This window comes from Oncorhynchus masou, chromosome 12 (assembly GCF_036934945.1).
Source record: "Oncorhynchus masou masou isolate Uvic2021 chromosome 12, UVic_Omas_1.1, whole genome shotgun sequence".
NCBI classification, from domain to species: domain Eukaryota; kingdom Metazoa; phylum Chordata; class Actinopteri; order Salmoniformes; family Salmonidae; genus Oncorhynchus; species Oncorhynchus masou.
In genome coordinates, this window is record NC_088223.1 from 60,441,156 (window position 1) to 60,467,677 (window position 26,522).

At 42.0% G+C, this 26,522-nt stretch overlaps 1 protein-coding gene across 1 annotated transcript in view; it reads left to right on the forward strand.

Annotated features, from left to right (window-relative positions):
* The window catches only part of LOC135550534 (teneurin-1-like), a 187,786-nt gene that overhangs the window by 116,850 nt on the left and 44,414 nt on the right, over positions 1-26,522 (forward strand). The window contains exons 6-12 of the mRNA XM_064981453.1: positions 6,627-6,776; positions 10,463-10,671; positions 13,161-13,374; positions 15,975-16,076; positions 19,497-19,691; positions 21,356-21,556; positions 25,672-25,857. Coding sequence (XP_064837525.1) covers positions 6,627-6,776; positions 10,463-10,671; positions 13,161-13,374; positions 15,975-16,076; positions 19,497-19,691; positions 21,356-21,556; positions 25,672-25,857 — 1,257 coding nt within the window. The remainder of the gene's footprint in view (positions 1-6,626; positions 6,777-10,462; positions 10,672-13,160; positions 13,375-15,974; positions 16,077-19,496; positions 19,692-21,355; positions 21,557-25,671; positions 25,858-26,522) is intronic.

Here is a 26,522-nt window from a genome sequence, read left to right on the forward strand (position 1 = left end):
CTCTTTCACCCCTTTCTTTCTCCTCCTCCATCTCTGTGATTGAGTAGTCCCACAGCGGTTCTTTCAACTGCAACACTTCACCTGCAAAATGAATGCCAATGAATTACTTTTCCAATGATGTTTATTAGTGCAATAACTTATAAGCAATAAAACTTCTCTACCTTTTGAGGAGTTTTTTGGTATTGAGTAAAAGAAAAGCCTTAATGAAGTTTAGATATCTCTCTCCAATGTATATTGAAAGGCTGTGACTCAGTGAGGAGAACAATATTCCTTGGAGAAAATTAAATGTTTAGATTTTTTCGGTTCATTAGGGCACTGTAAAGGATACCTGTCAGCTGTGGTATTGGTTTAACAGACTGAAAAGTGTTAGGATCAATAAGACTGAGTAATGTCAAAGTGTCCGAGTCAGAGTCTCTGTGAAAGGGAACCGGGCAGCCATGGAATTTATGATTCCAGGCGACTTGCCTTGAAGGTAGCAGACCTTTCATGCCTCATTGTGATCGTATTGATTGATCCATTTTCTCTTCAGTCTCTCATTAGTATTCTGGTCGTGGCTCTATAAACCAAACAATGCCCTTTTTGAAGAGAGCGTAGGCTGGGGTGCAGGGGGCAGGCAGTGAATTATTTCACCCAGTACAGGGAAGTTTAGATCAAGTGCCAATCTCTACTGGAACTGACACCTCTCCTGAGCTCAGAATGGACTTTGAGCATAGTAGCTGTGGGACTAATACCAAAAGCACTGGTATTAGGAAGTATCTTTTCCCCCTACTCAACCATGGTTAATGAGCCTATTCCCGTTATTGGCCAACAATAGAGAGCGTAAGGTAGGCAGAGGCTATGTGTCATACTGAAACATGCTTTGGTAATGATCAACATAATAATCAATCTGCCATGATAGTGTGGTAAGAATAACCTTTAGAGTGTGTTTTTGCCACAATGCCCGCTATCTCTCTCTCTCTCTATTACTCTCTCTGTCTCTCTTTCTCTAGTGCCTCTTCAATTCTTAAAGAGCTGATTGGCTCTGGTTCAGTCCCTTAGAGAACACCTTTTTAACAGTACAAAGTGTCACCCGTTTGCATACTGGCAGCCATTTTGACAAAGAGCCAAGTATGACTTACCTTTCATGTTTTGTCCTCTGGTGCCACTGTGCCAATGTGAGGTCTCACCTGACTAAGCAGGCCTTTACTTTCAGATGACTTGCCGCTAGTGTTACAGTAGGTGACTGTGTCCCACATCTTTAATGCAACTCTATTGCAATATTCCATCATTTAAATTATAGGGGCAGAAACATTTTCGGTTCTGGTGCCTTCAGAAAGTATTCACATCCCTTGACTTTTTCCACACTTTGTTGTGTTACAAAGTGTTATTAAAATTGAATTAATTGTAATTTTTTGTTAACAATCTACACAAAATACTAAATACAAAAATGATGGAAAATAAAACACTAATAAATATTGATTAGATAAGTATTCAACCCCCAAAGTCAATACATGTTAGAATCACATTTGGCAGTATAGCTGTGAGTCTTTCTGGGTCAGTCTTCAAGAGCTTTGCACACCAGGACTGTACAATATTTTCCCATTATTCTTTAAAAGATTATTCACGATCCGTCAAGTCGGTTGTTGATTATTGCTAGACAGCCATTTTCTAGTCTTGCCATAGCTTTTCATGCTGATTTAAGTCAAAACTGTCGTTCTGCCCCTGAACAAGGCAGTTAACCCACTGTTCCTAGGCCGTCATTTAAAATAAGAATTTGCCCAGTTAAATAAAGGTAAAATAAAAATAAATAAAACTGTAACTAGGCCACTCAGGAACAGTAAATGTCATCTTGGACACACATAGTGAGCCCATGCAACTTATTATGTGACTTGTTAAACACATTTTTACTCCTGAACTTATTTAGGTTTGCCATAACAAAAGGGTTGAATACTTATTGACTCAAGACATTTCAGCTTTTCATTTTTTTAAATGTTTAATTCATTTGTAAAGATTGCTAAGAACATAATTCCACTTTGACGTTATGGGGTATTGTGTATAGGTCAGTGAGACAAAATGTAAATGTCAATCCATTTTAAATTCAGGCTGTAACACAACAAAACGTGGAGAAAGTCAAGGGGTGTGAATACTTTCTGAAGGCACTGTGCCGTCACAACAGTATTTCTGTATCATTAATATGAATTCATTGATTGATACTTTGTAAGATGGTAGTTGTTGTAAAGCCAGTACTATAAATTACTACTATAGTACCAAATATGTAATTGTAAGTTACTTTACCCAACTTGAACTATTACTACTGCTCAGTAGTACCACGACTAGTAGTACTACTATTAACTTGCAAGCTAATATGATGTGGGAGCCATACAGTTCCATGTGGTGCAATGCTTTCAGTCTGTGAACTGAACTGCATTTAGGAAAATCCTCCTTGGATTCCCGACCTGTGGAAACAAGAGTGGTGTTGGGATCCTACACATCCAGCCACCTGCTGAGAATCCAATCCAGTGCTTGCTCTTCATTACCCCTCCCCAAAGTCTTCCCACAGAACTCTGCAGGGCACCAATACATAGTAATGCAAACTGATGCCCCCAGTAATCTCACTATCACATGGATAAAGCCCTGATTTGTAGCTACTTTAACTAGGCGGGGGCCTAGTGTTGTAGGTCAACTGTGGAACGTAACCTAATTTTGCCCTCCAAACACTCAGTGTTGTGATTTAGTTATTTCTGGGCACATTCACTGACTAGTTTACAGCGTTGCCTGGAGGGCCTTCCAGGGGGCAGGTGCTCAAAATGTACAACTTTTTTCCCAAACATTTTTATTAGCATAGGCCTATTTATTTCTGCAACAACACACTCACTCATCATCACAAATGGTAAGCAAGCTAGTTACAGTGCCTCCTAAAGACATGATTGCCATTGGGAAAAGAGGGTGGGCTATCAGCCAATCATTGATGTTGAGGTTTGATGTAAATCTCTAGTTAGCTAGCTCAATGTCTTTTACTCTGTCTTTCTGCCTCTCTCTGGTGCGCTTAGCCAACAAGACCGAATATTGATGATGTAGGCTATGTCAAGGGTTCTTAAGTATTCATTCAATGGTATGCTGCTGTGTCAGTACTGTTGATATTTAAACGAGGTAGCTAGCAACACACACTCGACCGGTGACCGCATCTCTCAAGCCATGTATGTTTGGTTACCGGAGGCACGCAATCTCCGTACAGGACGGATCAGCAGGCGCAACCAACGGACTGGCATGTGCTCTGCACAGATAGGGATAGAGCCCTATCTGTTTCCGTTTCAAGTTTTAAGGTCACGTGCACAAGTACACTAAAATGCAAGCTCTAAACCCAACAATGCAGTAATCAGTAACAATGTAGTACAAAAAATAACATAAGGTAGAATAAAAACACGCGAGAAATAGAATTAAGGAGTAAGAAGAACACGAGAAAGTAAGTAAGCTAAACGGGTTCAGTTCCAATACCATATTTACAATGTTTTACTGAATCAATAAAGATAGATATGTATAGGGGTATGGTGACTAGGCATCAGAATATATGATAAACAGAGTAGCAGCAGCGTATATGATTGCACTGTATGTGTGTGTGTGTGTGTGTGTGTGTGTGTGTGTGTGTGTGTGTGTGTGTGTGTGTGTGTGTGTGTGTGTGTGTGTGTGTGTGTGTGTGTGTGTGTGTGTGTGTGTGTGTGTGTGTGTGTGCACGTGCATGTGTGTGTGTGAGCAAATGACGTGTGCTTGTGCGCATGCTTGTGCGTGCATGCTTGTGTGTGTGTGTTGGAGTGTCAGTGGTCGTGAGTGTGTAGAGTACTGTGAGTGTGTTGAGTCCTGTGAGTGTGTAGAGTTGTGTGAGTGTGTTGAGTCCTGTGAGTGTGTAGAGTTGTGTGAGTGTGTTGAGTCATGTGAGTGTGTAGAGTCCTGTGAGTGTGCATAGAAAAGGTGCAAAACAAATACAAGTGTCAACTCAGTCCGTGTAGCAATTGTTTTGCTGGTTGCCTGTCAAATGATAACAGCTATGGATGAAACGTAATTTACTTTATGCCTCTAAATTGGAATTAGACTCATTATAAATGTGTGGCGTAAAGGCCTGAAGGTGCAAGTAGCTATTTAGGTCTGTGGTCCATTAAAGGGCACATCTCATACTATCATGTCTTCGTGGGGAATACTGACTTGAGCTCTAAAATGTGCGTGTTTTACTCCAGACCAAATCGTTTTGGATCATGTTGTTGAGAATACAGGGTGAACTTTGTTGATTCATAATTCTGATTTCCATTAATTTTTTCTTTAGAGCAAAAACAATTGTATGGGGATTATTATTTATTTTTTATTAGCACCAAGATGATCATAATGTGATTATACCGTTTGGCCTGAATCAATTAACAAGTTACAAGTCAATAGTGCAATGTGACTTAATAAGGAGGACACTGCAGTTGCCTCCTGAGCCAAACATTCCCTCCCTTTCTTATTTAGAGAGAACATCTAATCAAATCTTCCCTTCCTCATTATTGGTAAACCCCAAACAAAACTCTTATCTGTTACTGAGGCGATATGTTTCTCTCTCAATTTCATTACAACTTTACAGCTGTCTGTTTCTTGGGTCTACCCAAGTAGAGGACAAGGGTTTAATCTAATTCTTCCCTCTAAACTGCATAATCAGAATATGCATTATACATTTTAAAAGCAGATAGCATCAATTATTCCTCCACTGACTATGTAAAGCAGATGCAAATTCGTGTGAACTACTTTCACTCTAATTAGGCTTTCCCACTCAGCTGTCTGCAAAAACAAAAAAAAACATTTCAACAGGCATTCTTTAAGACCTTCCCCCAATATGACTGCCCTAGCTGCGGTCCTTCCCCCAATATGACTGCCCTAGCTGCGGTCTTTCCCCCAATATGACTGCCCTAGCTGCAGTCCTTCCCCCAATATGACTGCCCTAGCTGCGGTCCTTCCTCCAATATGACTGCCCTAGCTGCGGTCCTTCCCCCAATATGACTGCCCTAGCTGCGGTCCTTCCCCCAATATGACTGCCCTAGCTGCGGTCCTTCCCCCAATATGACTGCCCTAGCTGCGGTCCTTCCCCCAATATGACTGCCCTAGCTGCGGTCCTTCCCCCAATATGACTGCCCTAGCTGCGGTCCTTCCCCCAATATGACTGCCCTAGCTGCGGTCCTTCCCCCAATATGACTGCCCTAGCTGCGGTCCTTCCCCCAATATGACCCCTTCCCCCTAATATGAATATGACTGCCCTGGCTGCGGTCCTTCCCCCAATATGACTGCCCTAGCTGCGGTCCTTCCCCCAATATGACTGCCCTAGCTGCGGTCCTTCCCCCAATATGACTGCCCTAGCTGCGGTTTAAAGGCAGATGAAAAGGAAAACACTTTGAAGTGATCAGGGGTGAATTACATTGATCTGAGTATCTAAATGCTGCGCTAGTGAGGGGACGGCTGCTATGCAGAGCAGCACCTTTCTCAAATACAATGTCTATCTCCACCATGTCTAATCAGTGCAGAGGAGTCCTGCTGGGTTTGGGTTTGGTTAAGGCTCATGAGTCAGGTGGTATACATAGTAGTTAAACTGCTGCTTATCCTGCTCTCTTCCCTCCTTTTGGTTGTTAGGTGTTTGTGTTTTCCTCTGAAATGAGTTAGTGCATATCTCTGTCTTGTGTTTTGCCTTTGTTCACCTTTGTTTAACCATTCCTACGTTGTTATGGGGTATTGTGTTGTTGTGCATTGTAATGCAGTGATTTGCCTATTGCAGATTGAGAAACCATGAGAGGTGTGATGTGTTTGTCAAGTACACAATGTTTTGGATCTTTTTAAAATATTTAAATAGCTTCCAAATTATCTCAGAAAATATTTTCCCTAATAGATTTGAATGCTTATCCTGCCAGTGGGTAACTGGCTCTGCCATTCTTAGAAATGCTCTATGGATTACTGGGAAAGAAACTACATAAAGTAATGAATCTCTGTTTTGACGCATGCCCCCTCTTGGAAACGAGGAGCCAAACATTGTGGCAGTGGAATTAGATTTTCAGAATCTTTCTCAATTAATTCCATTCCGTAGTCTCACATTAAATAAATATTTAATTTTGACCATATTGGTTTTCTTTAATCCATTACTTAGAAAGTCTCATACTTTATCCTACCTTTCTTTGGAGATTAGACAGCTACTTATCAATATTCCATTAAATAGGTTTCATGAACCTCATACTGTAACCTACCACTCTTATCTAGTAAAAAAAGTATACTTTTTTATTTGTTTAATTACATTGGGATGTAGTAGATGAAATGTCAGCAAAGTTGTCATGAATGACAGGAGAAAAGTTGCTTTACGGTGTTGTAATAAGCATAGGAGCAGCAGGATGTCTTACAAACAGTACGTTAGTGTGTCTCTCTCCTCGCACTAATGACTAGTCCTCTGTCAAATAACTACAATTGTAATATATAGCCAAAGTGCAGGAACCTTGTAGCACATCCACACTCTAGTTAGTTACTGTTGGCTGCAGACAGGCTTAATCAGATGTCGTACTCTTAGGTTTTGATTGATTAATGCCCTGGGTTTCTCTTTCTAGCACTAATCCTCCCGCCCCATGCTAAAACATGGCTCTCCCCTACAGCAGTGCACTTGTTTGGCCTGACCTGGCACCTGCAGCCAGCAGATGGGCAGCTCTATGAGAATGGACTCAGCAAACTGGACAGAGACTCAGAGAGCATAGACATAACCTTCACGCCCTTCGGTCTGCCCGGCCTCAACAACACCAACAAAGGTAAGCGGTGGTGGGCAAAGATTGATGTTATGAAGCCTCCAGGTTTTGATTCACATTGTCAGACCACACAACAAAAGCTAGAGCAAGGGGCGATCCAAGGGCTCTCTCCTCCTATTTGTCTTCCTCTGTGTTTACATAAGAAACCTGTTGTTTCATAACCAGCGTGTTGGATGCAATATGTTTCGGCAAGGAGAATGATTTCCTTCTTGTGCGATGCTTATTGTGGGTCAGATAAAAGAGCCGGTAGGAAGGTGGGTGGGTGACGCACAGGGCATCCTCGAGTTAAAACGCCTCATGTGTTCACAGGGCATCCTCCTGTTAAAACGCCTCATGTGTACACAGGGCATCCTCCAGTTAAAATGCCTAATGTGTTCACAGGGCATCCTCCAGTTAAAACGCCTAATGTGTTCACAGGGCATCCTCCAGTTAAAACGCCTAATGTGTTCACAGGGCATCCTCCAGTTAAAACGCCTCATGTGCTCACAGGGCATCCTCCAGTTAAAACGCCTCATGTGTTCACAGGGCATCCTTCTGTTAAAACGCCTCATGTGTTCACAGGGCATCCTCCAGTTAAAACGCCTCATGTGTTCACAGGGCATCCTCCAGTTAAAACGCCTCATGTGTTCACAGGGCATCCTCCAGTTAAAACGCGTCGTGTTCACAGGGCATCCTCCAGTTAAAATGCCTCATGTGTTCACAGGGCATCCTCCAGTTAAAATGCCTCATTGTTCACAGGGCATCCTCCAGTTAAAACGCCTCATGTGTTCACAGGACATCCTCCAGTTAAAATGCCTCATGTGTTCACAGGGCATCCTCCAGTTAAAATGCCTCATGTGTTCACAGGGCATCCTCCAGTAAAAATGCCTCATGTGTTCACAGGGCATCCTCCAGTTAAAACGCCTCATGTTTTCACAGGGCATCTTCGAGTTAAAATGCCTCATGTGTTCACAGGGCATCCTCCAGTTAAAATGCCTCATGTGTTCACAGGGCATCCTCCAGTTAAAACGCCTCGTGTTCACAGGGCATCTTTGAGTTAAAATGCCTTATGTGTTCACAGGGCATTGCCTCCATTAGCACGATAAAGATCCGATTATATACATTTCCCACTTCCGGAAAAAATAAAAAATAAACTCATAGAATCAGCGAGATAGAGATATAGCATTATTCTAATAACACCAGACCAACCCTGGGGTCCCAAATACCGCAGACGTACAATTCCATTGCGGCAATGAGTGAAATAATTCAGTTCCATTCCACATAATTCAATCTCATTTCTATAAGCGCGTGAACCAGAAAATGTTCTCTGCAACTAGGGCAATGTTGAAGAGTAGATTAAAATCAAATCAGTTATGAAAATATTGGATTGCCCCTGCATAAGCACATAATGGATCTCAGTAAAAGCTTGGTGTCTGAGTTTCAATATTCCCATATCATAGGCCTCTGACACATCCATCCTTTCTCCTCAAAGGGGAGGAATAGGAAACTACAGGTAGTACTGCTAGATTGAGACAGTATATAAGGCTGTGTACACTCTGTGGCTAGTACAATGTAGCACAGCTGTGCTGGGTTACATTAGCATGCATTGACTATGAAGTAATCATGAGGAGCTTCATGTGCAGTTAATTAAAGTAAGAGAGTGTGGATTAATCCCCTAGCAGGCTACAGCCCACAGCGTCATCCTTAACTCTTTCAGACCAGAGGTCCTCCAGCAAGCTCCACTTCTGAACCTCCCTGTTCTACGAAACAACTTAGAATGACGTGGCATTTGATTCACTTTAGACCTTTACCTTAGTATGCAGAATTACAGAATTATTATGTCTATTTTTTGTCGTACTTATCTTTCATTGGCATTTCTCACTTGTAGTTCTGGGAATTTTCTTAGAGCTTCAGACTTTTTTTATTGGATCTTCCCATAGGATGATGTGTTGGACCAGTCCCTATAATTGAGCCTCTGTATTTGGTCTAAGTATGTACATTTTCTTTAGAATAGCAATCAGATTTGTATTTTTATGTAACTTTTTTTATTTTTTTATCCCAGCCCCTGTCCCCTCGAGGCTTTTTGCTTTTAGGTAGGCTGTCATTGTAAATAAGAATTTGTTCTTAACTGGCTTGCCTAGTTAAATAAAGGTTAAAAAATATATATATATATTATTATCAGCATAGATCTGATGGATGAAAGGGAATAAAATAGTCTCAATCAACAGACAGACCCAAGTAAAACGTTGTTCTATTCAGCTGTCCAATTGTGAGGGAAAATTATAACTAATTGAAAAGACGGTTTCATTTCATTGTAAATAGATTACTGGAATAATTGTTTTATCAGGGTAACCCTTAGGCTATGAGAATTAATTTGCTTGTATGCCAGACTATTTTGAAACGCTTTTCTAATTTACCTCCCAACCCCACCCCCCACCCTCTGAACCCAGTTTAAGTGACAGGTGAGATGGCCTGCAGGAGAGGCACCAGCTAGATATACCTTCATTACCCTGTAATGAGTTCTGTGGTGGCAGTGGCACAGACCAAACACCACCTCTCCTAAACCGCGTAACACAGCTATACACAGTGATTGAGTTAGTAAATGCATTCTGGTAGCACAAAGTAACTCTGCCATTACCTTGTCCACCTGCTCCAGTCTGGTGGTGTTTTCTTGACAAAAAATGGCCTCTGTTTCTATGATAACCAAACCAATCTTTTTCAGAAGGTTGTCAAGACTAATGTGTGACCAATCCATGTGATCGATGTCTAGACATGTATGTGTATTTAGATGGTTTCTAAAAACACATTTAGATGAAGTAAAAACACATTTAAAAACATGTGGTTTCCAGAGCTCTGTACATTGAGTTATGTGAAGATAAGAAGACACCAAACAGATAAAATTACACTCTTCTTCAGCTGTCCCCATAGGAGAACCCTTTTTGGTTCCAGGTACAACCCTTTTTGGTTCCAGGTACAACCCTTTTTGGTTCCAGGTAGAACCCTTTTTGGTTACATGTAGAAAAATGGAGCTCTACCTGGAACCAAAAGGGTTCTTCAAAGGGTTCTCCTATGAGGACAGCTGAATAACTCTTTAAAGTTCTAGATAGCACCTTTTTTCTAAGAGCGTAGCTTAATGTGTACAGTAGAGCTGAACTGATCTCATGTTACCCGCCAGGAGAGAGAGAATCAATAATGTGACACCCTGGTATGTTGGCATACCTGCCAGAGAGCAGACACCAGGGGATACCAGCACAGAGTAATTAGATCACGCCTGGATGTGGGAGGTGTTTGCTCAAGCTTCCGGTAGCTCGCTGGTCTTCTCCTTCCTCACCATAGTATAACACCATATTAGATATGGTTGTTTTTCCTTTCTGTTCACAGTTGTGTAGCACCAGTTTGAACAGATGCAGGGTTTCATCTGACAATGAGGATAGAACGTTTCCTAAAAGGACCGAGGAGGATTTATTAGTCGAGGCAATGAAATGAAACGGATTAAAGTCTGCCTGTATTTTCTCTCATTATCTGATAGAGGCAGAGGGAGAGCCAATATCTCAGTGCAGCAACAAACGTTGTTCTCATTTGTGTTTATACCCATTTGTGCATTTATTTTCATTTGGTGCAAATTCTGTGTGTGTGTGTGTGTGTGTGTGTGCGTGTGTGTGTGCGTATGTGTGTGTGTGTTTGTGTGTGTGTGTGTTTACACCATATAGATAAGGAGCTATTCCACAGGGGGAAAGCGATAGACCGAGGGGAGGTGGACATTGGTACCCAGGTGATGCAGGTCATTCCCCCAGGTCTGTTCTGGCGTTTCCACATCACCATCCACCACCCAGAGTATGTCAAGTTCAACGTCTCCCTGGCACGGGACGCCCTCTTGGGGATCTATGGGCGTAGGAACATCCCGCCTACACACACACAGGTACTGTACCCCCTACCTACCTCGAACACACAAGAGCACTACACCCACTCCCATGATACACAGTCATACTGTAGACTCTTATGTAATTCCCACTTCTGCAATGACTGAAACTCCCCAATACACACTCAAGTAACTAAATAAACACCTGGTTCATCTACACACAAGCACAGATACACACCCACACATGAACAGATACACACCCACACATGCACAGATACACACCCACACATGCACAGATACACACCCACACATGCACAGATGCACACCCACACATGCACAGATGCACACCCACACATGCACAGATACACACCCACACATGCACAGATACATACCCACACATGCACAGATACACACCCACACATGCACAGATGCACACCCACACATGCACAGATGCACACCAACCTCGATGCTAATGAGTGTACCCCAGTCCCTACACACAACTACCTTTCCTGCACCCCTCTGTCATCCCTCCGTCTCACTCTTCACCCACATGGAAACCCACGATAAAAAGCTGGACCAGGCAGATACTTCACCAATCAGTGAATTAGCTACAGTACTGTTGGCTACATACAGTACCAGTACTTTTGTCAAATTCATAATGAGCTTCAATGTATGTAGTTTATTGTAATGGAATGAATGCAATTAAGGAAATATCTAGTGGAACTAATGTGATGTCAGTAAAATGCCTAAACTCCCCAATCACTGCGTGTTACCAAAGATATTATCTAAGATTAACAGTTCCAATCATTCAAGAAATTGTGATCTGTCGTAATTCAATTAAATACTCCTTATTTAGGGCTCATTTGTATACTAATTTGCATATGTAGGTGCATGGATACAGACAATTAATGAATGATAATTGAAAGTTTCCTTTCAAACCCAGATGTCCTTTTGGTTCTGTGAGGATGCTCACAATCATTATAGTAATCACACACACAGTACCAGTCAAACGTTTGGACACACCTACTCATTCCCGGGTTTTTCCTTATTTGGACTATTTTTACATTATAGAACAATAGTGAAGACATCAAAACTATGAAATAACAAATGGAATCATGTAGTAGCCAAAAAAGTGTTAAACAAATCAAAATATATTTTATATTTGAGATTCTTCAAAGTAGCCGCCCTTTGCCTGGGCAGCAGCAAATGGGGCTCCATAATAAACACAAAGTCCTGTCTCAGTGGGGCTGGCTAATCCCACACCATCATTAGATGTCTCTGTCAGCCAGGTCGGCTGATTCGGCTGATCCCAGTTCAGTTTTTTGCCCCTGCACGCAGTCACACATATGTTGCCTCGGACCATCCCTCATTACATCTGCTGATAGAATACCCAGCAGGTCATGGGGCTGAGCACTCAGGGTCACAGCGAGACCGCCACACAAGCGACTCATCTGTCACAAGGCTGTTTCAGCGGCCTCAGCAAACCCAGCAGGCTTCCGCATGATGAATCCTAATAGGATGTTTTTAGTCATTAATCTGAGTCAGTCCCCTTGGCGGCATGCACAGTTCAGACTTTTCTTTCAAGGAGATTTTGTCACTATTGGCCATTTCCGTTTCAGTGTGACATCATTTGCCGATCCCCAGCTGAAAGTGAATAATGGAGGGACTGCGATCGCCTCTTCTACCTCCTCTTCTGCTGCTTTGCGTCACTGATGAGTTGAAATGCAGGGGCCCGATGGCTATGGTGCCCCAGTGGTTCTACTGAATTACAAACATCGTTTTCCTTTTGTTCCGTAGGGGAGCATTTGTCTCTCATAAGAGAACCTGAGTCATAGAGTGATTCTGAGGCCTAGGGGCATGTCATTGGAGTTACGGACCTGGCCTCACCAAGCCCTGGGTTTATTATTTAGGAAGGGTGGAGGAGTGAAGACAGACCTCCCTCTGAGCCCAGCAGGCGGAAAGGCTTTGCTGCATGCAGTCACCAGCCGACTGCAGTGTAATACCAGCCCTGGCCCCTGCTTATCTCCAAGAGCACACACAAACATGAGTGACTCTGGCGCAGCTAAGGCACTGTGTCCCGCTCCAGGCTACTGTCATATCCTACTCATCTGGTAAAACAGCATGGGGGCCTGTCTCTTTATTACGCTCATTAAGGGCAAAGTCAAAAGGTGGCTCGGGAGCTTTTGCATATGGTTAAGTTCCAGTTATTTTAAGATGGATGACAGGATACGATACAGCACATTATGATTTCTGGTTTTGGCCCGTTCCCAGAGATAGGTATATGTGCTGTGATGTTGGAGGAACCCTCATACACCCTGTCAGTCAGGGCACGTCAGTATGCCGGCACCGACAGAGATGGCCGCCTCGCTTCGCATTCCTAGGAAACTATGCACAAGCATTTCGCTACACTCGCATTAGCATCTGCTAACCATGTGTATGTGGCAAATAAAATTGGATTTGATTTGCCCAACCAGGCACTTGTGATGTCACCATTTTTGACTGAAACCATGGCTACATATTTAATCTGATGTTTTCTCTTCTTCCTGCAGTTTGACTTTGTCAAGCTCCTGGACGGGAAGCAGCTGATCAAACAGGAGGTTCAGATGGTAGCGGAGGATTCCAACGCGTCTCCCAGGAACCTGATCCTCTCCTCCCTCCAGGAGACGGGCTTCATAGAGTACATGGACGCTGGAACCTGGTACCTGGCTTTCTACAACGACGGAAAGAAAATGGAACAAGTTTTTGTTCTGAGCACTGCCATCGGTAATTGGCTTCTCGTTATGCAAAAAGTAGAATAGGTTCTCCACATTGTCAGACACTAATGAAAATTGCATCGCCATGCAATCATGTTTGGGAGCAGTAATGAAGTCTTATAATTACTGCAGATGTACAGAAAAATACAGAGCAATGTGACATTATTTCCAGGAAAAATGTTTGCGAAACAAGCTGCCATTTCAACATCAAAAGGGTTGAGTTATGTTGCTCATTGCAAGGAGCTGCAGTCTGTCAGCCTTAATTGATTGACCTTTTGTCAAGCGTCTGTAAGCCTCTGCTGAGAGACGAGACAATGCATACCTCCTAATGCTCTCTCTCACCAGCCTCTCCTGAAAATGCTTTTGCTGTCTTTTAAAACGCATTGTTTAAAAGGTAGTTCAAGAATGGTACTGCAGTGTATTTCTGGTAATGTCAGTTTCCATTTTCTTCATAATTATGTAGAATATCTGAAGAGTTTTTTCCCAAACGCTATATCCACCAATATTTCACATTTGTGTTTTTTCATCAGAAATGATTGCTCACCTTCATGTGTGTGTACATTTTTTCTCTTCTCAAATGTTTCATTCATCAATTTTAGAGGGCTTTGAAAAGTTGTGTTTTATTTTGCAAAATGCAAGATATCTATTGTTTAGCTTCAATGGAATGTTTTTGTATCCTGTATATATGACTGTGATATGTGGTTAATCCCCCCATAGCCTTCTTAAGATGAATGCACTTACTGTAAGTTACTATGCATAAGAGCATCTGTTAAATGACTAAAATGTAAATACTTTACGTACAGTACATACTGTATCTCATATTATTTATTGAGTTAATTTTGTCACAGATTTATAATTTGTAAATTTCTTTCTAAAAAGCATAGTTATTTGTTACATTTGACTGTGTGAAACCTAGCAGTACTACTTACAGGGTTGTATTTCTTTGAGAGTGAGGTGGATATATAGCATTTATATACAGCATTTATAGGATATATAGTGCATTCAGAAAGTATTCAGACCCCTTGACTTTTTTAACATTTTGTTACGTTACAGCCTTATTCTAAAATTGTGTATTTTTCTCATCAATCTACACACGATACCCCATAATGACAAAGGGAAACCAGGTTTTTAGAGATTTTTGCTAATTTATTGAAAATAAAAACAGAAATACATTATTTACATAAGTATTCAGACCGTTACTATGAGACTTGAAATTGAGCTCAGGTGCATTGGCCAGACGGAAAACTTCTCCACTTCTCAGTAAAAGGCACATGACAGCCCGCTTGGAGTTTGCCAAAAGGCACCTAAAGGACTCTCGGACCATGAGAAACAAGATGCTCTGATCTGATGAAACCAAGATTGAACTCTTTGGCCTGAATGCCAAGTATCACATCTGGAGGAAACCTGGCACCATCCCTACAGTGAAGCATGGTGGTGGCAGCATCATGCTGTGGGGATATTTTTCAGCGGCAGGGACTGGGAGACTAGTCAGGATCGAGGGAAATATGAACGGAGCAAAGTATAGAGAGATCCTTGATTAAAAACCTGCTCCAGAGTGCCCAGGACCCTAAGAACACAGCCAAGACAATGCAGGAGTGTCTTTGGGACAAGTCTCTGAATGTCTTTGAGTGGCCCAGCCAGAGCCCAGACTTGAACCCGAACGAACATCTCTGGAGAGACCTGAAAATAGCTGTACACCGACGCTCCCCACCCACCTGACAGAGCTTGAGAGGATCTGCAGAAAAGAATGGGAGAATCCCTAACTACAGGTATGCCAAGCTTGTAGCATCCTACCCAAGAAGACTCAAGGCTGTAATCGCTGCCAAAGGTGCTTCAACAAAGTCCTGATTAAAGGGTCAGAATACTTAAGAAAATGTGATATTTCAGGTTTTTTATTTGTGATAAATTGGCATATATTTCTAAAAAAGTTTTTGCTTTGTCATTATGGGGTGTGTGTAGATTGATGAGGAGGGAAAAAACGATTTCAATAATTTTAGAATAAGGCTGTAATGTAACATAATGTGGAAAAAGTCAAAGGGTCTGAATAATTTCCTAATGCGCTGTATGGCAAAAAACTTGATTATTTTTCTCTCTGAAATGAAACCATCAAGTGATAGATTTTAAACAATTACATTTCTGTCATTGAGCAACCCCATGCCATAATTAGATAGTGAAAAAACACACCAATCTTTTTAATCATTTCTTTAAACAATTAAAAGCTCATTTACAAACATTTTTGGATATATAGAAAATGGATATATAGTGTTTTGGAATTAAACTCTTCATCTGTTACCTTATTGTCAATCATTCAGCATGTTAGATTATACTATGCCGTCAAGTGTGGTCAAACAGGGCCCCCAAAAAGTTGGTATAAAAGAAATAGCTCTCCACCACGTACCTTTATTAATAAACACACATTTGGATACCAACCAGGATCTTCGTCAGATCATTTGTGGGATCGAAATGATGTTTGTTTATTAATAAATGTCTCAACGGATGCACAAAGTAAGTAATAGTCTTCATTATACCATGAGTTGAGACCATTTTTCTCCTTTGTGTTTCTGCCTAGCCCATGTGTTGTGTTGTTTACTACTTTCTCTGTGTCTGTAGAAACCATGGACGGCTGCTCCACCAACTGCAAGGGGAACGGTGAATGTGTAGCAGGCCACTGTCACTGCTTCACCGGCTTTCTGGGACCAGACTGCTCAAAAGGTATATTACAGAAATTGAACAGGATCTTAAGCACTTACAAATTCGTAACATATAAAATGCTCTCTGTAGCCGATGTGAGTAAGACCTTTAAACAGGTCAACATACACAAGGCCACAGGCCAGACGGATTAACAGGACGTGTACTCTGAGCATGCGCTGACCAACTGGCAAGTGTCTTCACTGACGTTTTCCACCTGTCTCTGACTGAGTATATAATACCAACATGTTTCAAGCAGACCACCATAGTCCCTGTGCCCAAGAACACTAAGGTAACCTGCCTAAATGACTACCGACCCGTAGCACTCACATCTGTAGCCATGAAGTGCTTTGAAAGGCTGGTCATGGCTCACATCAACACCATCATCCCAGAAACCCTAGACCCATTCCAATTTGCATACCGCCCTAACAGATCCACAGATGATACAATCTCTATTGCACTCAACACTGCCCTTTCCCATCTGGACAAAAGGAACACCTTTGTGAGAATGCTATTCATTGACTACAGCTCACTGGTCATCACCATAGTGCCCTCAAAGCTCATCACTAAGCTAAGGACCCTGGGACTAAACACCTCCCTCTGCAACTGGATCCTGGACTTCCTGACGGGCCACCCGAAGGTGGTAAGGGTAGGTAACAACACATCTGCCACGCTGATCCTCAACACGGAGGGCCCCTCAGGGGTGCGTGTTCAGTCCCCTCCTGTACTACCTGTTCACTCATGACTGCCTGGCCAGGCACGACTCCAACACCATCATCAAGTTTCCTGATGACACAACTGATCACCCATAAAAGGAATAATATGCCACACCAACATTACAGAAAACCCTCAAATTGATGAAATAAGTAATTAAATCATTGATGAGACAATAGTCATATTAACTGATAACTAAAATAGCAGTGCAGATGGCAGTGATGTGTTATATGGGGGAATGCTACACACGTTGTGGTGCAGCAGAAAGGTCAGATTTTTCTTTTGTATTTCAGCTGTACAGTGTACCACTTACTGTAAAACCCCATGTCATTGCATTTTCAAGTGAAAAACGTTCACATGTTAAAATAAGTGCTGAGCAATTACCCGAAATGCCGGTTAGTTTTTGTTTTTTAAACAACTAATTCACCAAAGGCTGTTCAATTATTTGAATTCCATTTAGTTCTTATTTTTTCTGAGCTCAATGCACACATTGCAGTTTCTCTAGATATAAATCAAGTCAAGCCTAAACTGTGGGATGTAAGTAGGGAGTTGTAGTTTTGAACAGGCCAATATTCTACATAGTTTAGGGCAGGCGGTAACATGGTAATTAACTACAATGACCGTAATCCATTGTGCACCTACTTGTCCAGTCTCTTAGAGAGCAGTTGCTTCGCAAGGTATTTCTACCTGAAAATAAGTGATTGATAGTTGGTTTTTAGCCGTCATAAAAGTTTGCTTTATTTATTTTGAAGAACTCCTAAAATAGTGATTTTGTCAGACGGCATAGGCAGCAGCTCTATAGAGGTAAGATGATGACTTGGAATTAAATAACACAATAACTGAAATATTTTATGGATAAATGATGGTTAATAAGTGATAAGCAGCAATGGGCAGTCACTACCATCATGGGACTTTTATTCATTGTTTTATTCTCTGTTACAGCATTCAACCCACATAATACATAGTACATTTAATGTATTTATTCAACTAAGCAAGTCAGTTAAGAACAAATTCTTACTTACAATGACGGGCTACCCCGGCCAAACCCGGACGACACTGGGCCAATTGTGCACCGCCCTATGGGACTACCAATCACGGCCGGTTGGGATTCAGCCTGGAATCGAACCAGGGCCTGTAGTGACACCTCTAGATGGAGTGCCATAGACCGCTGTGCCACTCAGGCACACAAATAAATGAACAAAACCGAAAATGAAAACTGATAATTTTTTAATAATCTAACCGAAACCGAACCGACCTCAAATTAACACTACTTAAAATCTGTATCTCACATGTTTTCACATGTGCAGTTTCATGTTTTCACATGTTGCTTTTACATGTTGTCACTTGTTATCACATTAACTTGACATAAGATCACATGTGATTACTTGAAATTCATGTTTTTTTCTGTGTGGGTACTGTTTTATTAAGCCTGGTGCTTCATAATACATTCTGCCAATATTATCAACGCTAAAAGCCATTCTGAATGAGAGTATTTTGATTGTCTCTAAGGATTATTTACAATCTTTGCATTAATTGAGGAAAGCAAGTGGTAATTTCAGACCCACTTTGTGGTCAAAGTGGTCTCTCTTGGCCCAGGCCGACCTGCTCTGGTCGAAAGCCTTAATCTGTCTCTGCCTAAATCTGTGGTCAGGGAGCCACTGTAGCGAGCATAATGTGTCTATTACTGTTCCCGGTGTGGAACTGTGACATATTATGGAGACTAATGGACAGGCCAGGGTCTGTAAGGCATAACTTCCACACTGCAACACTACATAAACAGACAGACAGACTGGAGGCATGAGAGATCAGAGGAGAGGAGAGGAGAGGAGAGGAGAGGAGAGGAGAGGAGAGGAGAGGAGAGGAGAGGAGAGGAGAGGAGAGGAGAGGAGAGGAAAGGAGAGGAGAGGAGACTGGAGTCATGTTCTCTCACATAGGTTTTAAAGACACTGGAAAATGGTTCACTATGAGTGTCTATACAGTACATGTAGGATTGAAAGACAATGTGCAAATGCAATATGTTAGTGATATGAGTTGTGTTTAGACTACACGCCAAAGGGTTAATGGCATGTGAGCAAAGAACTCTATTGAATCTATTTATACGGCACAGTATGTACTGCTCTGGTGTTTACCATGTGTCTCCATGCTTCAGCCTCTGAGCTCTAAGCTTCTTCCTCGTTTTGTAAATATCAATTTTCATGCTAAGGCACCAAGTGCTGGATGGAGGGGCCTTGGGAAATAGAGGGGGGTGTTGGAGGGAGACACCGCCGCTGCAGCGCCACACAGCAGCTACTGGAGTTTGACTCAGGTGCCACTTGAGCAAAATTGAAGTGCTTGAGAGATTAGGTGGATTTCACAGGAAGAGGGTCTGAGTGGGGGTGCGTGGCCTGTGCCCAGCGGAGGGGAGAGTACTTACAGCACTATCATCAGGGGGAGAGGATTAGGTGAATTCAGCTGCATGCTTATTAGTAAGATATTGGTGATGGGTGAAACCTGTATATGGCTCGTGGGGAGATCACCACTGGGGTCTCAGGGTGAGCAGCAACTAGTACCTGCCTGTGCTGGAATGACACAAAGCTTTATAATTCACATCTTAGACATCAACCTGTTTTGAGTGAAGGTTTTGAATGTGAACACGTCAATGCACTAATGCATACAGTACAGTATTAGGTGTATTTTCTATACACCACGGTATTTCTTGAGGGCTACTGTCTTCATGTGCTTCCCTTGCAGACTCCTGTCCTGTCCTGTGCAGTGGGAATGGAGATTATGAGAAAGGGTACTGCCAGTGTCACCCGGGCTGGAAGGGCCCAGAGTGTGACATTCAGGAGGACCAGTGCATCGATCCCACCTGCTCCAACCACGGCACCTGTGTCAACGGCATCTGTATGTGCAGCCCCGCCTACAAGGGCAACAACTGTGAACAAGGCAAGGATCCTGTCCTAATAATAATCATTATCGCTGTTGACACAGGCATAGGGAGTTGCATTTAGCCTAGCCAAAGAGCTTTGGTTTGGTGCGTCCCTTATCACAAAGTGCAATAACAGAGGCATGCAGAAAAGCCACTAGTTGTTAGTTCAGGGCTCTAACCACTAGCCTAACCAGTGTTCTGTTTGTTATTGGGTTTTGCACAAGGACACACACCAAAGTGTTTTATAGACTGTCTGATTAGGCCTACTATTTAACCACAGCAACAATAAATCCAGTATCCTCCTTTCACATCATTTTAATTATGGAGAGAGTTTTTGTGTGCAAAATCAGATTGACCCAATAGATTATCCTCTACACACACATACACACACACAAACACACACACACACACACATACACACACACAAACAGCCGCTCCCCGCTTTTCATGCACGTCATGAAGAATGCTTAGGATGAAACAGCCAAATCAATTGATTGTCCTTAGGTAGTTGTATCCAGTGGGGTAATTATTGGCTTTGTCTGAGATATCCGTGCTAGAGAATAACCTTGAGCCAATGAGCCTGTGACTAGGATCCAGCCTGCAAGCCTTGTGGTAATTACTGTGGTTAACACTGCATAGATTTTTCTTTTTTCTTTTTTGTAGTGTGCATTAGTTGGGTGGGTGGGGTTGTTCTGAAGTGTATCACGACTAAATGTGATCAATTAGCTCCAGACATGGATTGAAGCTGTTTATTGTTAATTCTTTATGAGAATCTTGTGTAAAAGCTGCAGACGTTTCCATGTTCTTGTTGTAGATGGCCATGTTTTCCTCATGGTGCGACGCGTTCTCAGTAATAAACCATTCACTGCTAGGACACGCTGTTCTCGCAAGGTTACAGTGACACTGTTAGAATGAACACCACTGAAGTACACAGACAATGTGATGAATCAGCAAGGTGTGATAGAGGTGTTTTGTGTCAGTACCTACCCATAGAGGAACAATGTGATGGAGGTGTTTTGTGTCAGTACCTACCCATAGAGGAACGATGTGATGGAGGTGTTTTGTGTCAGTACCTACCCATAGAGGAACGATGTGATGGAGGTGTTTTGTGTCAGTACCTACCCATAGAGGAAAGATGTGATGGAGGTGTTTTGTGTCAGTACCTACCCATAGAGGAACGATGTGATGGAGGTGTTTTGTGTCAGTACCTACCCATAGAGGAACGATGTGATGGAGGTGTTTTGTGTCAGTACCTACCCATAGAGGAAAGATGTGATGGAGGTGTTTTGTGTCAGTACCTACCCATAGAAGAACGATGTGATGGAGGTGTTTTGTGTCAGTACCTACCCATAGAAGAACGATGTGATGGAGGTGTTTTGTGTCAGTACCTACCCATAGAGGAAAGATGTGATGGAGGTGTTTTGTGTCAGTACCTACCCATAGAGGAAAGATGTGATGGAGGTGTTTTGTGTCAGTACCTACCCATAGAGGAACGATGTGATGGAGGTGTTTTGTGTCAGTACCTACCCATAGAGGAAAGAAAATTCAGAAGCTGAGATGATTCAAACAATATACAGATGGTCAGGGAGAGGCATGAAGTATTTACTCTGACACTTTCTCGCTCACACTCTCTTTCTCACTGTCCCCCCCCCTTCTCACCTCCCTGGTTCTGCATGGCCAGTGGACTGCCTGGACCCTCAGTGTTCTGGCCATGGTGTGTGTGTGAAGGGGGAGTGCTTGTGTTCAACGGGGTGGGGAGGCTCAGACTGCGAGAGCCCCCTGCCAGCATGCCAGGAGCAGTGTTCAGGCCATGGGAAATACCTTCCAGACTCTGGCAGCTGTACCTGTGATTCCAGCTGGACTGGCTCTGACTGCTCCACCGGTGAGTGCAAGAACCATGACGTACATACAACCTACGTATATGCAGAGCCATATATAGAGAAAAACATGTCTCTATCTCCATATGGTAGGTTTTTTCCTACATACAGACACACACTCAAATAAGGTGCTTTCAGACTGTTACCTCACTTAAACCATTACCTCACATTTGGAGTCGGAATGTCCACTCCCAGACACTTAGAGGGGAGCCTTTGGAGTTCAATCACGTCCTTAACCTCCAATAAAAGGTTTACGTGTAGTCAGGCCCCCACTCCTTTCTGTCTGGCTGTGATTTAAATGACTAGATTGCATCTGCTGTACATGACTCTAACTTTTGGTCTTACCTCTGACTGAGTAACACAGACCCTGGCAATGTGTTTTTCTGCTTGTAATGATCTGCCAGCTCCTAGCAGAAGGAGACCTTCACACACCCAGCAGCCTATCAGACAAATTAGCAATCATTTCTCTGACACGCTGTGTGTAAATTGGACTGCGCTCCATGGCTTCCAACTCAGCCAAATGCACTTCTTGTTTCTTTATCAATATATGCATATGCATTGTTGCATACTAATGATTGTTTTAAAACTATTCATTTTTTAATATGCCTCCTCCAGGGAACAATAATGCCATGGTTAGGATTCATCCCGAGATATGCTCCTTTGTACAATTTAAATCTGTTATTTTTAGGCATTATCTGTTCATCTGATTTTTGTATTTGAATTTAGGTCACCTTTCTGTCTGTTTATAGAGAACAAATTTTAAAAAAAATCATTGGATTGGATTAACATTCACTTCACTGCTACAAGTAGAAAAAGTATAATGCATTTATTTTGACTGTCTGCCTCCAGATGAAAAGTCTGCACTTCATTTGACGTGGGAATTTGTTCATATTTATTCATGGTGAACGACTGTCTCTTACTGAAATGTTTAATTAATTTATTTTAGTCAGAGGACGTTGATAACAAGAGTTGCCACCAATGACTGTATGGTTCTAACTGATAACAGACAGTGTTGACACAGTGGTTGTAGAAACATCTCAGGGAAGCTGTTGTGACTGAGGCTGTAGGAGATGATGCTGGATATTCCTCTGTGTTGTTTGTCATCTTTGTCTAAAAGTTGTTGTTTCGGTTTTGTTCAGCTTGTGATACAAATGTAGATCTCATTATTGGGCTGTGACGGTCAATGTTTTTTTGGTAGCCCATTTTCTCCTTCGCTCCTGACTGCATGTGCTGCCATAGAAATAGAATGAATAGGACAGACATCACCATTCAAGTCAATGATGGCATAATGGATGGACTGGCGGACTTTGCGAGTGTACCTATAAGAGCAAAGCAGGAAGTAAAATATGTGCTCTGATTTGTTGATTCAACTCAACTGATATTACAAAAAATGCATTCCATTGCATGAGCCATAACAGTTAACATCATTCGAATTAACATTCTACATTACACGCATCCATTGCGAGTGTACCCATGAGTTTACCAGTCAAATTGCCAGGTCAAGCTCATTTGAGTCATTCTGTATCTATGTGTGCCATAGCCGCGGCAAGATGTTTGGAGTTGGGGGTGCTGACCACGGTGGGCTGGACAGCAACATAATCAACTAAAGCACTGATCATTGGAAACGAGCTCAGAATGCTAAGGCCTTATCCATGAATTAAATCAGTAAATAGGTAGCCTAGCCTAGCCTACAAAACGAAAACAATCCGTTCAAATCAAAAGGCCTGATTAATAACATGACATCAATAATGCAGCCACTTCCCGAGTCCCCGGTGCCGACACATTCAGAAATCAAAGATGGTTTAGTATTTAGTTAAGGCCAAGAGAACATGAAACACTTTTCAGTGAGAAAACAGAAATCCACTTTGTGTAAAAAATAAATGATGTAAAATGATTCATATTGGCTGTATTTTGAAAGTTATATATCTTGAAAACTTGATTACTGATATGGAAAAGATTTTGGGACTATCAACAATGGACAAATGGAAAATGCCAAAAGATAGTTTTTGAGTAGAGTTTTCCTTTAAGCTCACAAATCAAACACAGGGCAAAAAGAAAACACCTGCAAAATGTGGTTGTCTAAAAAGGGAACAATTTTAGCAATATGTAAAATAAAATGAGAAAGACGCAACTGTTTCGGTAGAGCAAATCGCGGCTCAAATGGAGCTTGCAGTCCTTCAGTTAGCAAATTAGGTAGGCTACCTAATAACTGAAGATGCTCAATTATATTGCTCAGCTCAGTCGCGACTCGCAAAATTTGCAGGTGTTTCTGATTAATAGACAAACCATCAAAATAAAACCAAGCCCTTAAACAAAATGTAAGTAAAAAAATATTTACACATCATTTCATAGGAAAAAACACGTCATTGGCACTAGTTTGCACAAAGCGGGCAGTTCGGTTTTGTCACTTCAACCCCACATATATCATACTTTGACTCGAACAATTATTTATTACTGGCCATGGTCTTTCAGCTCGAGAAAGTGGATTTCTACTAGTGTGGGCGTTTAACGTCCAAAACGGACTCAACTGCACGAATGTCCGACCATCCCGTCTTGTCAGCTGTTTGTTCCACACAATTTTTTCTATTATTCTTATTTTTAACAGTTATGACTGTTATTGTATTTTCATGACGGTCTTCATCGATAACCATCGGTTATACGGTACTTGTGCCAACCCTACTCATGAGGCAGCCAGATCTAGAAGGATATCAGGTTCCCCAGTAGCCCAGGGACAGGTCTACAAACTAGCTGCCTGCTGCTAGCTGCCACACAACAACACACTAATACACCCTACTGCTGATGTCACTGCTTATTATATATATGGAGAAGAATGGAAACACAGTGCCAACAAAATGTTATGGAAGCCTCCACCCTTTAGAATAAAGCCTGCCTGTCATCAATTTCTGCTCATCTTCATATTATTAATGTTTCTGTTCCTAGAGTCCTGTATTTAGGTTGGGTGAAACCCTGAGAGGTGGGCTGCATATTAAGCCATTCCTCAAAAGGAAAAGTAGTCCCTCTTTCTTCATTACTTTTCCTATCAATTATGTTTTCAGTGATGGATAAAAGGGAAAACGGCACGTGTGGAGGTTATTTCGCTTTCCAGTGAATTGAATCTTGGAGCAGTGTGGTGCCTCGGCTTCCATAACCATGAAAGAAATGTACATTCACTCAACCCACACTTTTTTTCGAGCCTTCCAAAGCAAAGTTCAGTATTTCGATCCAAAAGTGGAAATTGATTTTGTGTTCACTCAAGTGTATGCAGAATGACTTGTAACGTTGACTGTGTGTGGCTGTACTGCCTATATCATTACCATGGAGTAAACCTACTGTCACCTGATTGTAACACACTAAAGTAGCCTATATGTATCAATGTGTTGTGTGTGATATATTTTTTTTTTACATAGAAATCCAAGCGCATCGATAGCAACATTCAACCATTACTATAAAATTGTGTTAGACAGCAAGCATGTTGAATTCCATTGGAAGCAGATGCAGAAAGAAAATGAATAGAAATGTCATATACTTAATGGTAGAAAAATCGAGATTAATAAAATGCAAATGAAGTGGTTATGGCATGATTAAATATGATGGATATTTAAATGTGAATGCCTTTTTCATGTGTGGGGATAAGTGGCCTTTCTGCGCCCGCAGCTCTTTCTTCTCTCTGCTGATTGGCTACTTGCTGATAGGATGTACTCTCCATATTCCACAGAAATTATTCATTGAATATCATCAAACCTCTAAAACCTTTAAGCATTGAATGTTTTATAACTGCACCTGCAGCACTCGACATAGTTAGAAAGTATTATAACAAACAACATTTGAGTTTTATGTCATGAGTAGGTAGGTAGAGATAAGAATAAGAATAAAAATGGGTTTTATAATATTATTTTTCAAAAATCTATATATTTTTAGGTCTATTAGATGAACTTGCAAGACTTGCAAGACAAGATTAGTGTCTAGGATCCTGAATTAATTCATCGGAAATTATCACAAGTATTTTGGGAGCAATGATGCAGCTGGCCTTTGACATGTCCATCTGGCCTATGTAGAGGTGTACTGTCTGTTGCCCAAAGCAGTAAGACCCCTGCCTGTCTCTCTCTGTGTCCGTGTGCAGAGGTGTGTCCGGTGCCCTGCAGTGCCCACAGTGTGTGTGTGGGTGGGAAGTGCCAGTGTGAGGAGGGCTGGGACGGGCCAGGCTGTGACCTGCAGGACTGCCACCCCCGCTGCAAGGAGCACGGCCAGTGTAAGAACGGACAGTGTGAGTGCCACCCTGGCTGGGAGGGAGAACACTGCAGCATCGGTGAGTCGCCCTCTGAGGACCAACACTACCCTACCACAGGAGGTTAACAAACAGACCGTGTAACGTGACTCTAGTACCTATTACTCTGTTTAGAAACCATGGGGCTGATTTACTTTACTAAGACCTGATGGTGTTTTAGCATGTCTTAAAACTGTGACCACTAATGCGCTAATGTGTGTGAACCACAGATCTTTGCAGATACACATCAATGAATATGTAATTCATTTGAGTGCATATTTTCTAGCACCACACATTGTAAATAGTGCAGCAGTTTAGCAGACCATTAGCTATCCCAGTGAATCATCCATCTGCTGTGTCATTTAGACACACAGTTGTCAGATGGAACACAGTCATTCTTGCCCAGTTATTCAATTCATCTGCTAAAAGAAAACAGGTACCAAACCTTGCTAGGCATTTTGAGGGACCGAGGCAGGGTGTTTAAGAGGGTAACATGTTACCACGTGTCTTAGAGACACTGGCTGGGGTTCAGTGATGTCAGTGCCCTGCCTGTCTGTTGTACAATTTATCCACTTCATTGCTGTTATTTGAGAATGAAAACTCAGAGTAACAATGAAACTGTTGGTTGCCGCCAGGCTAATTTTCCATCAGCCATGGCCTCTTCCCTAGAGTGGAGGCATTTTTAGTTTCTTGCAACTGAATAATTT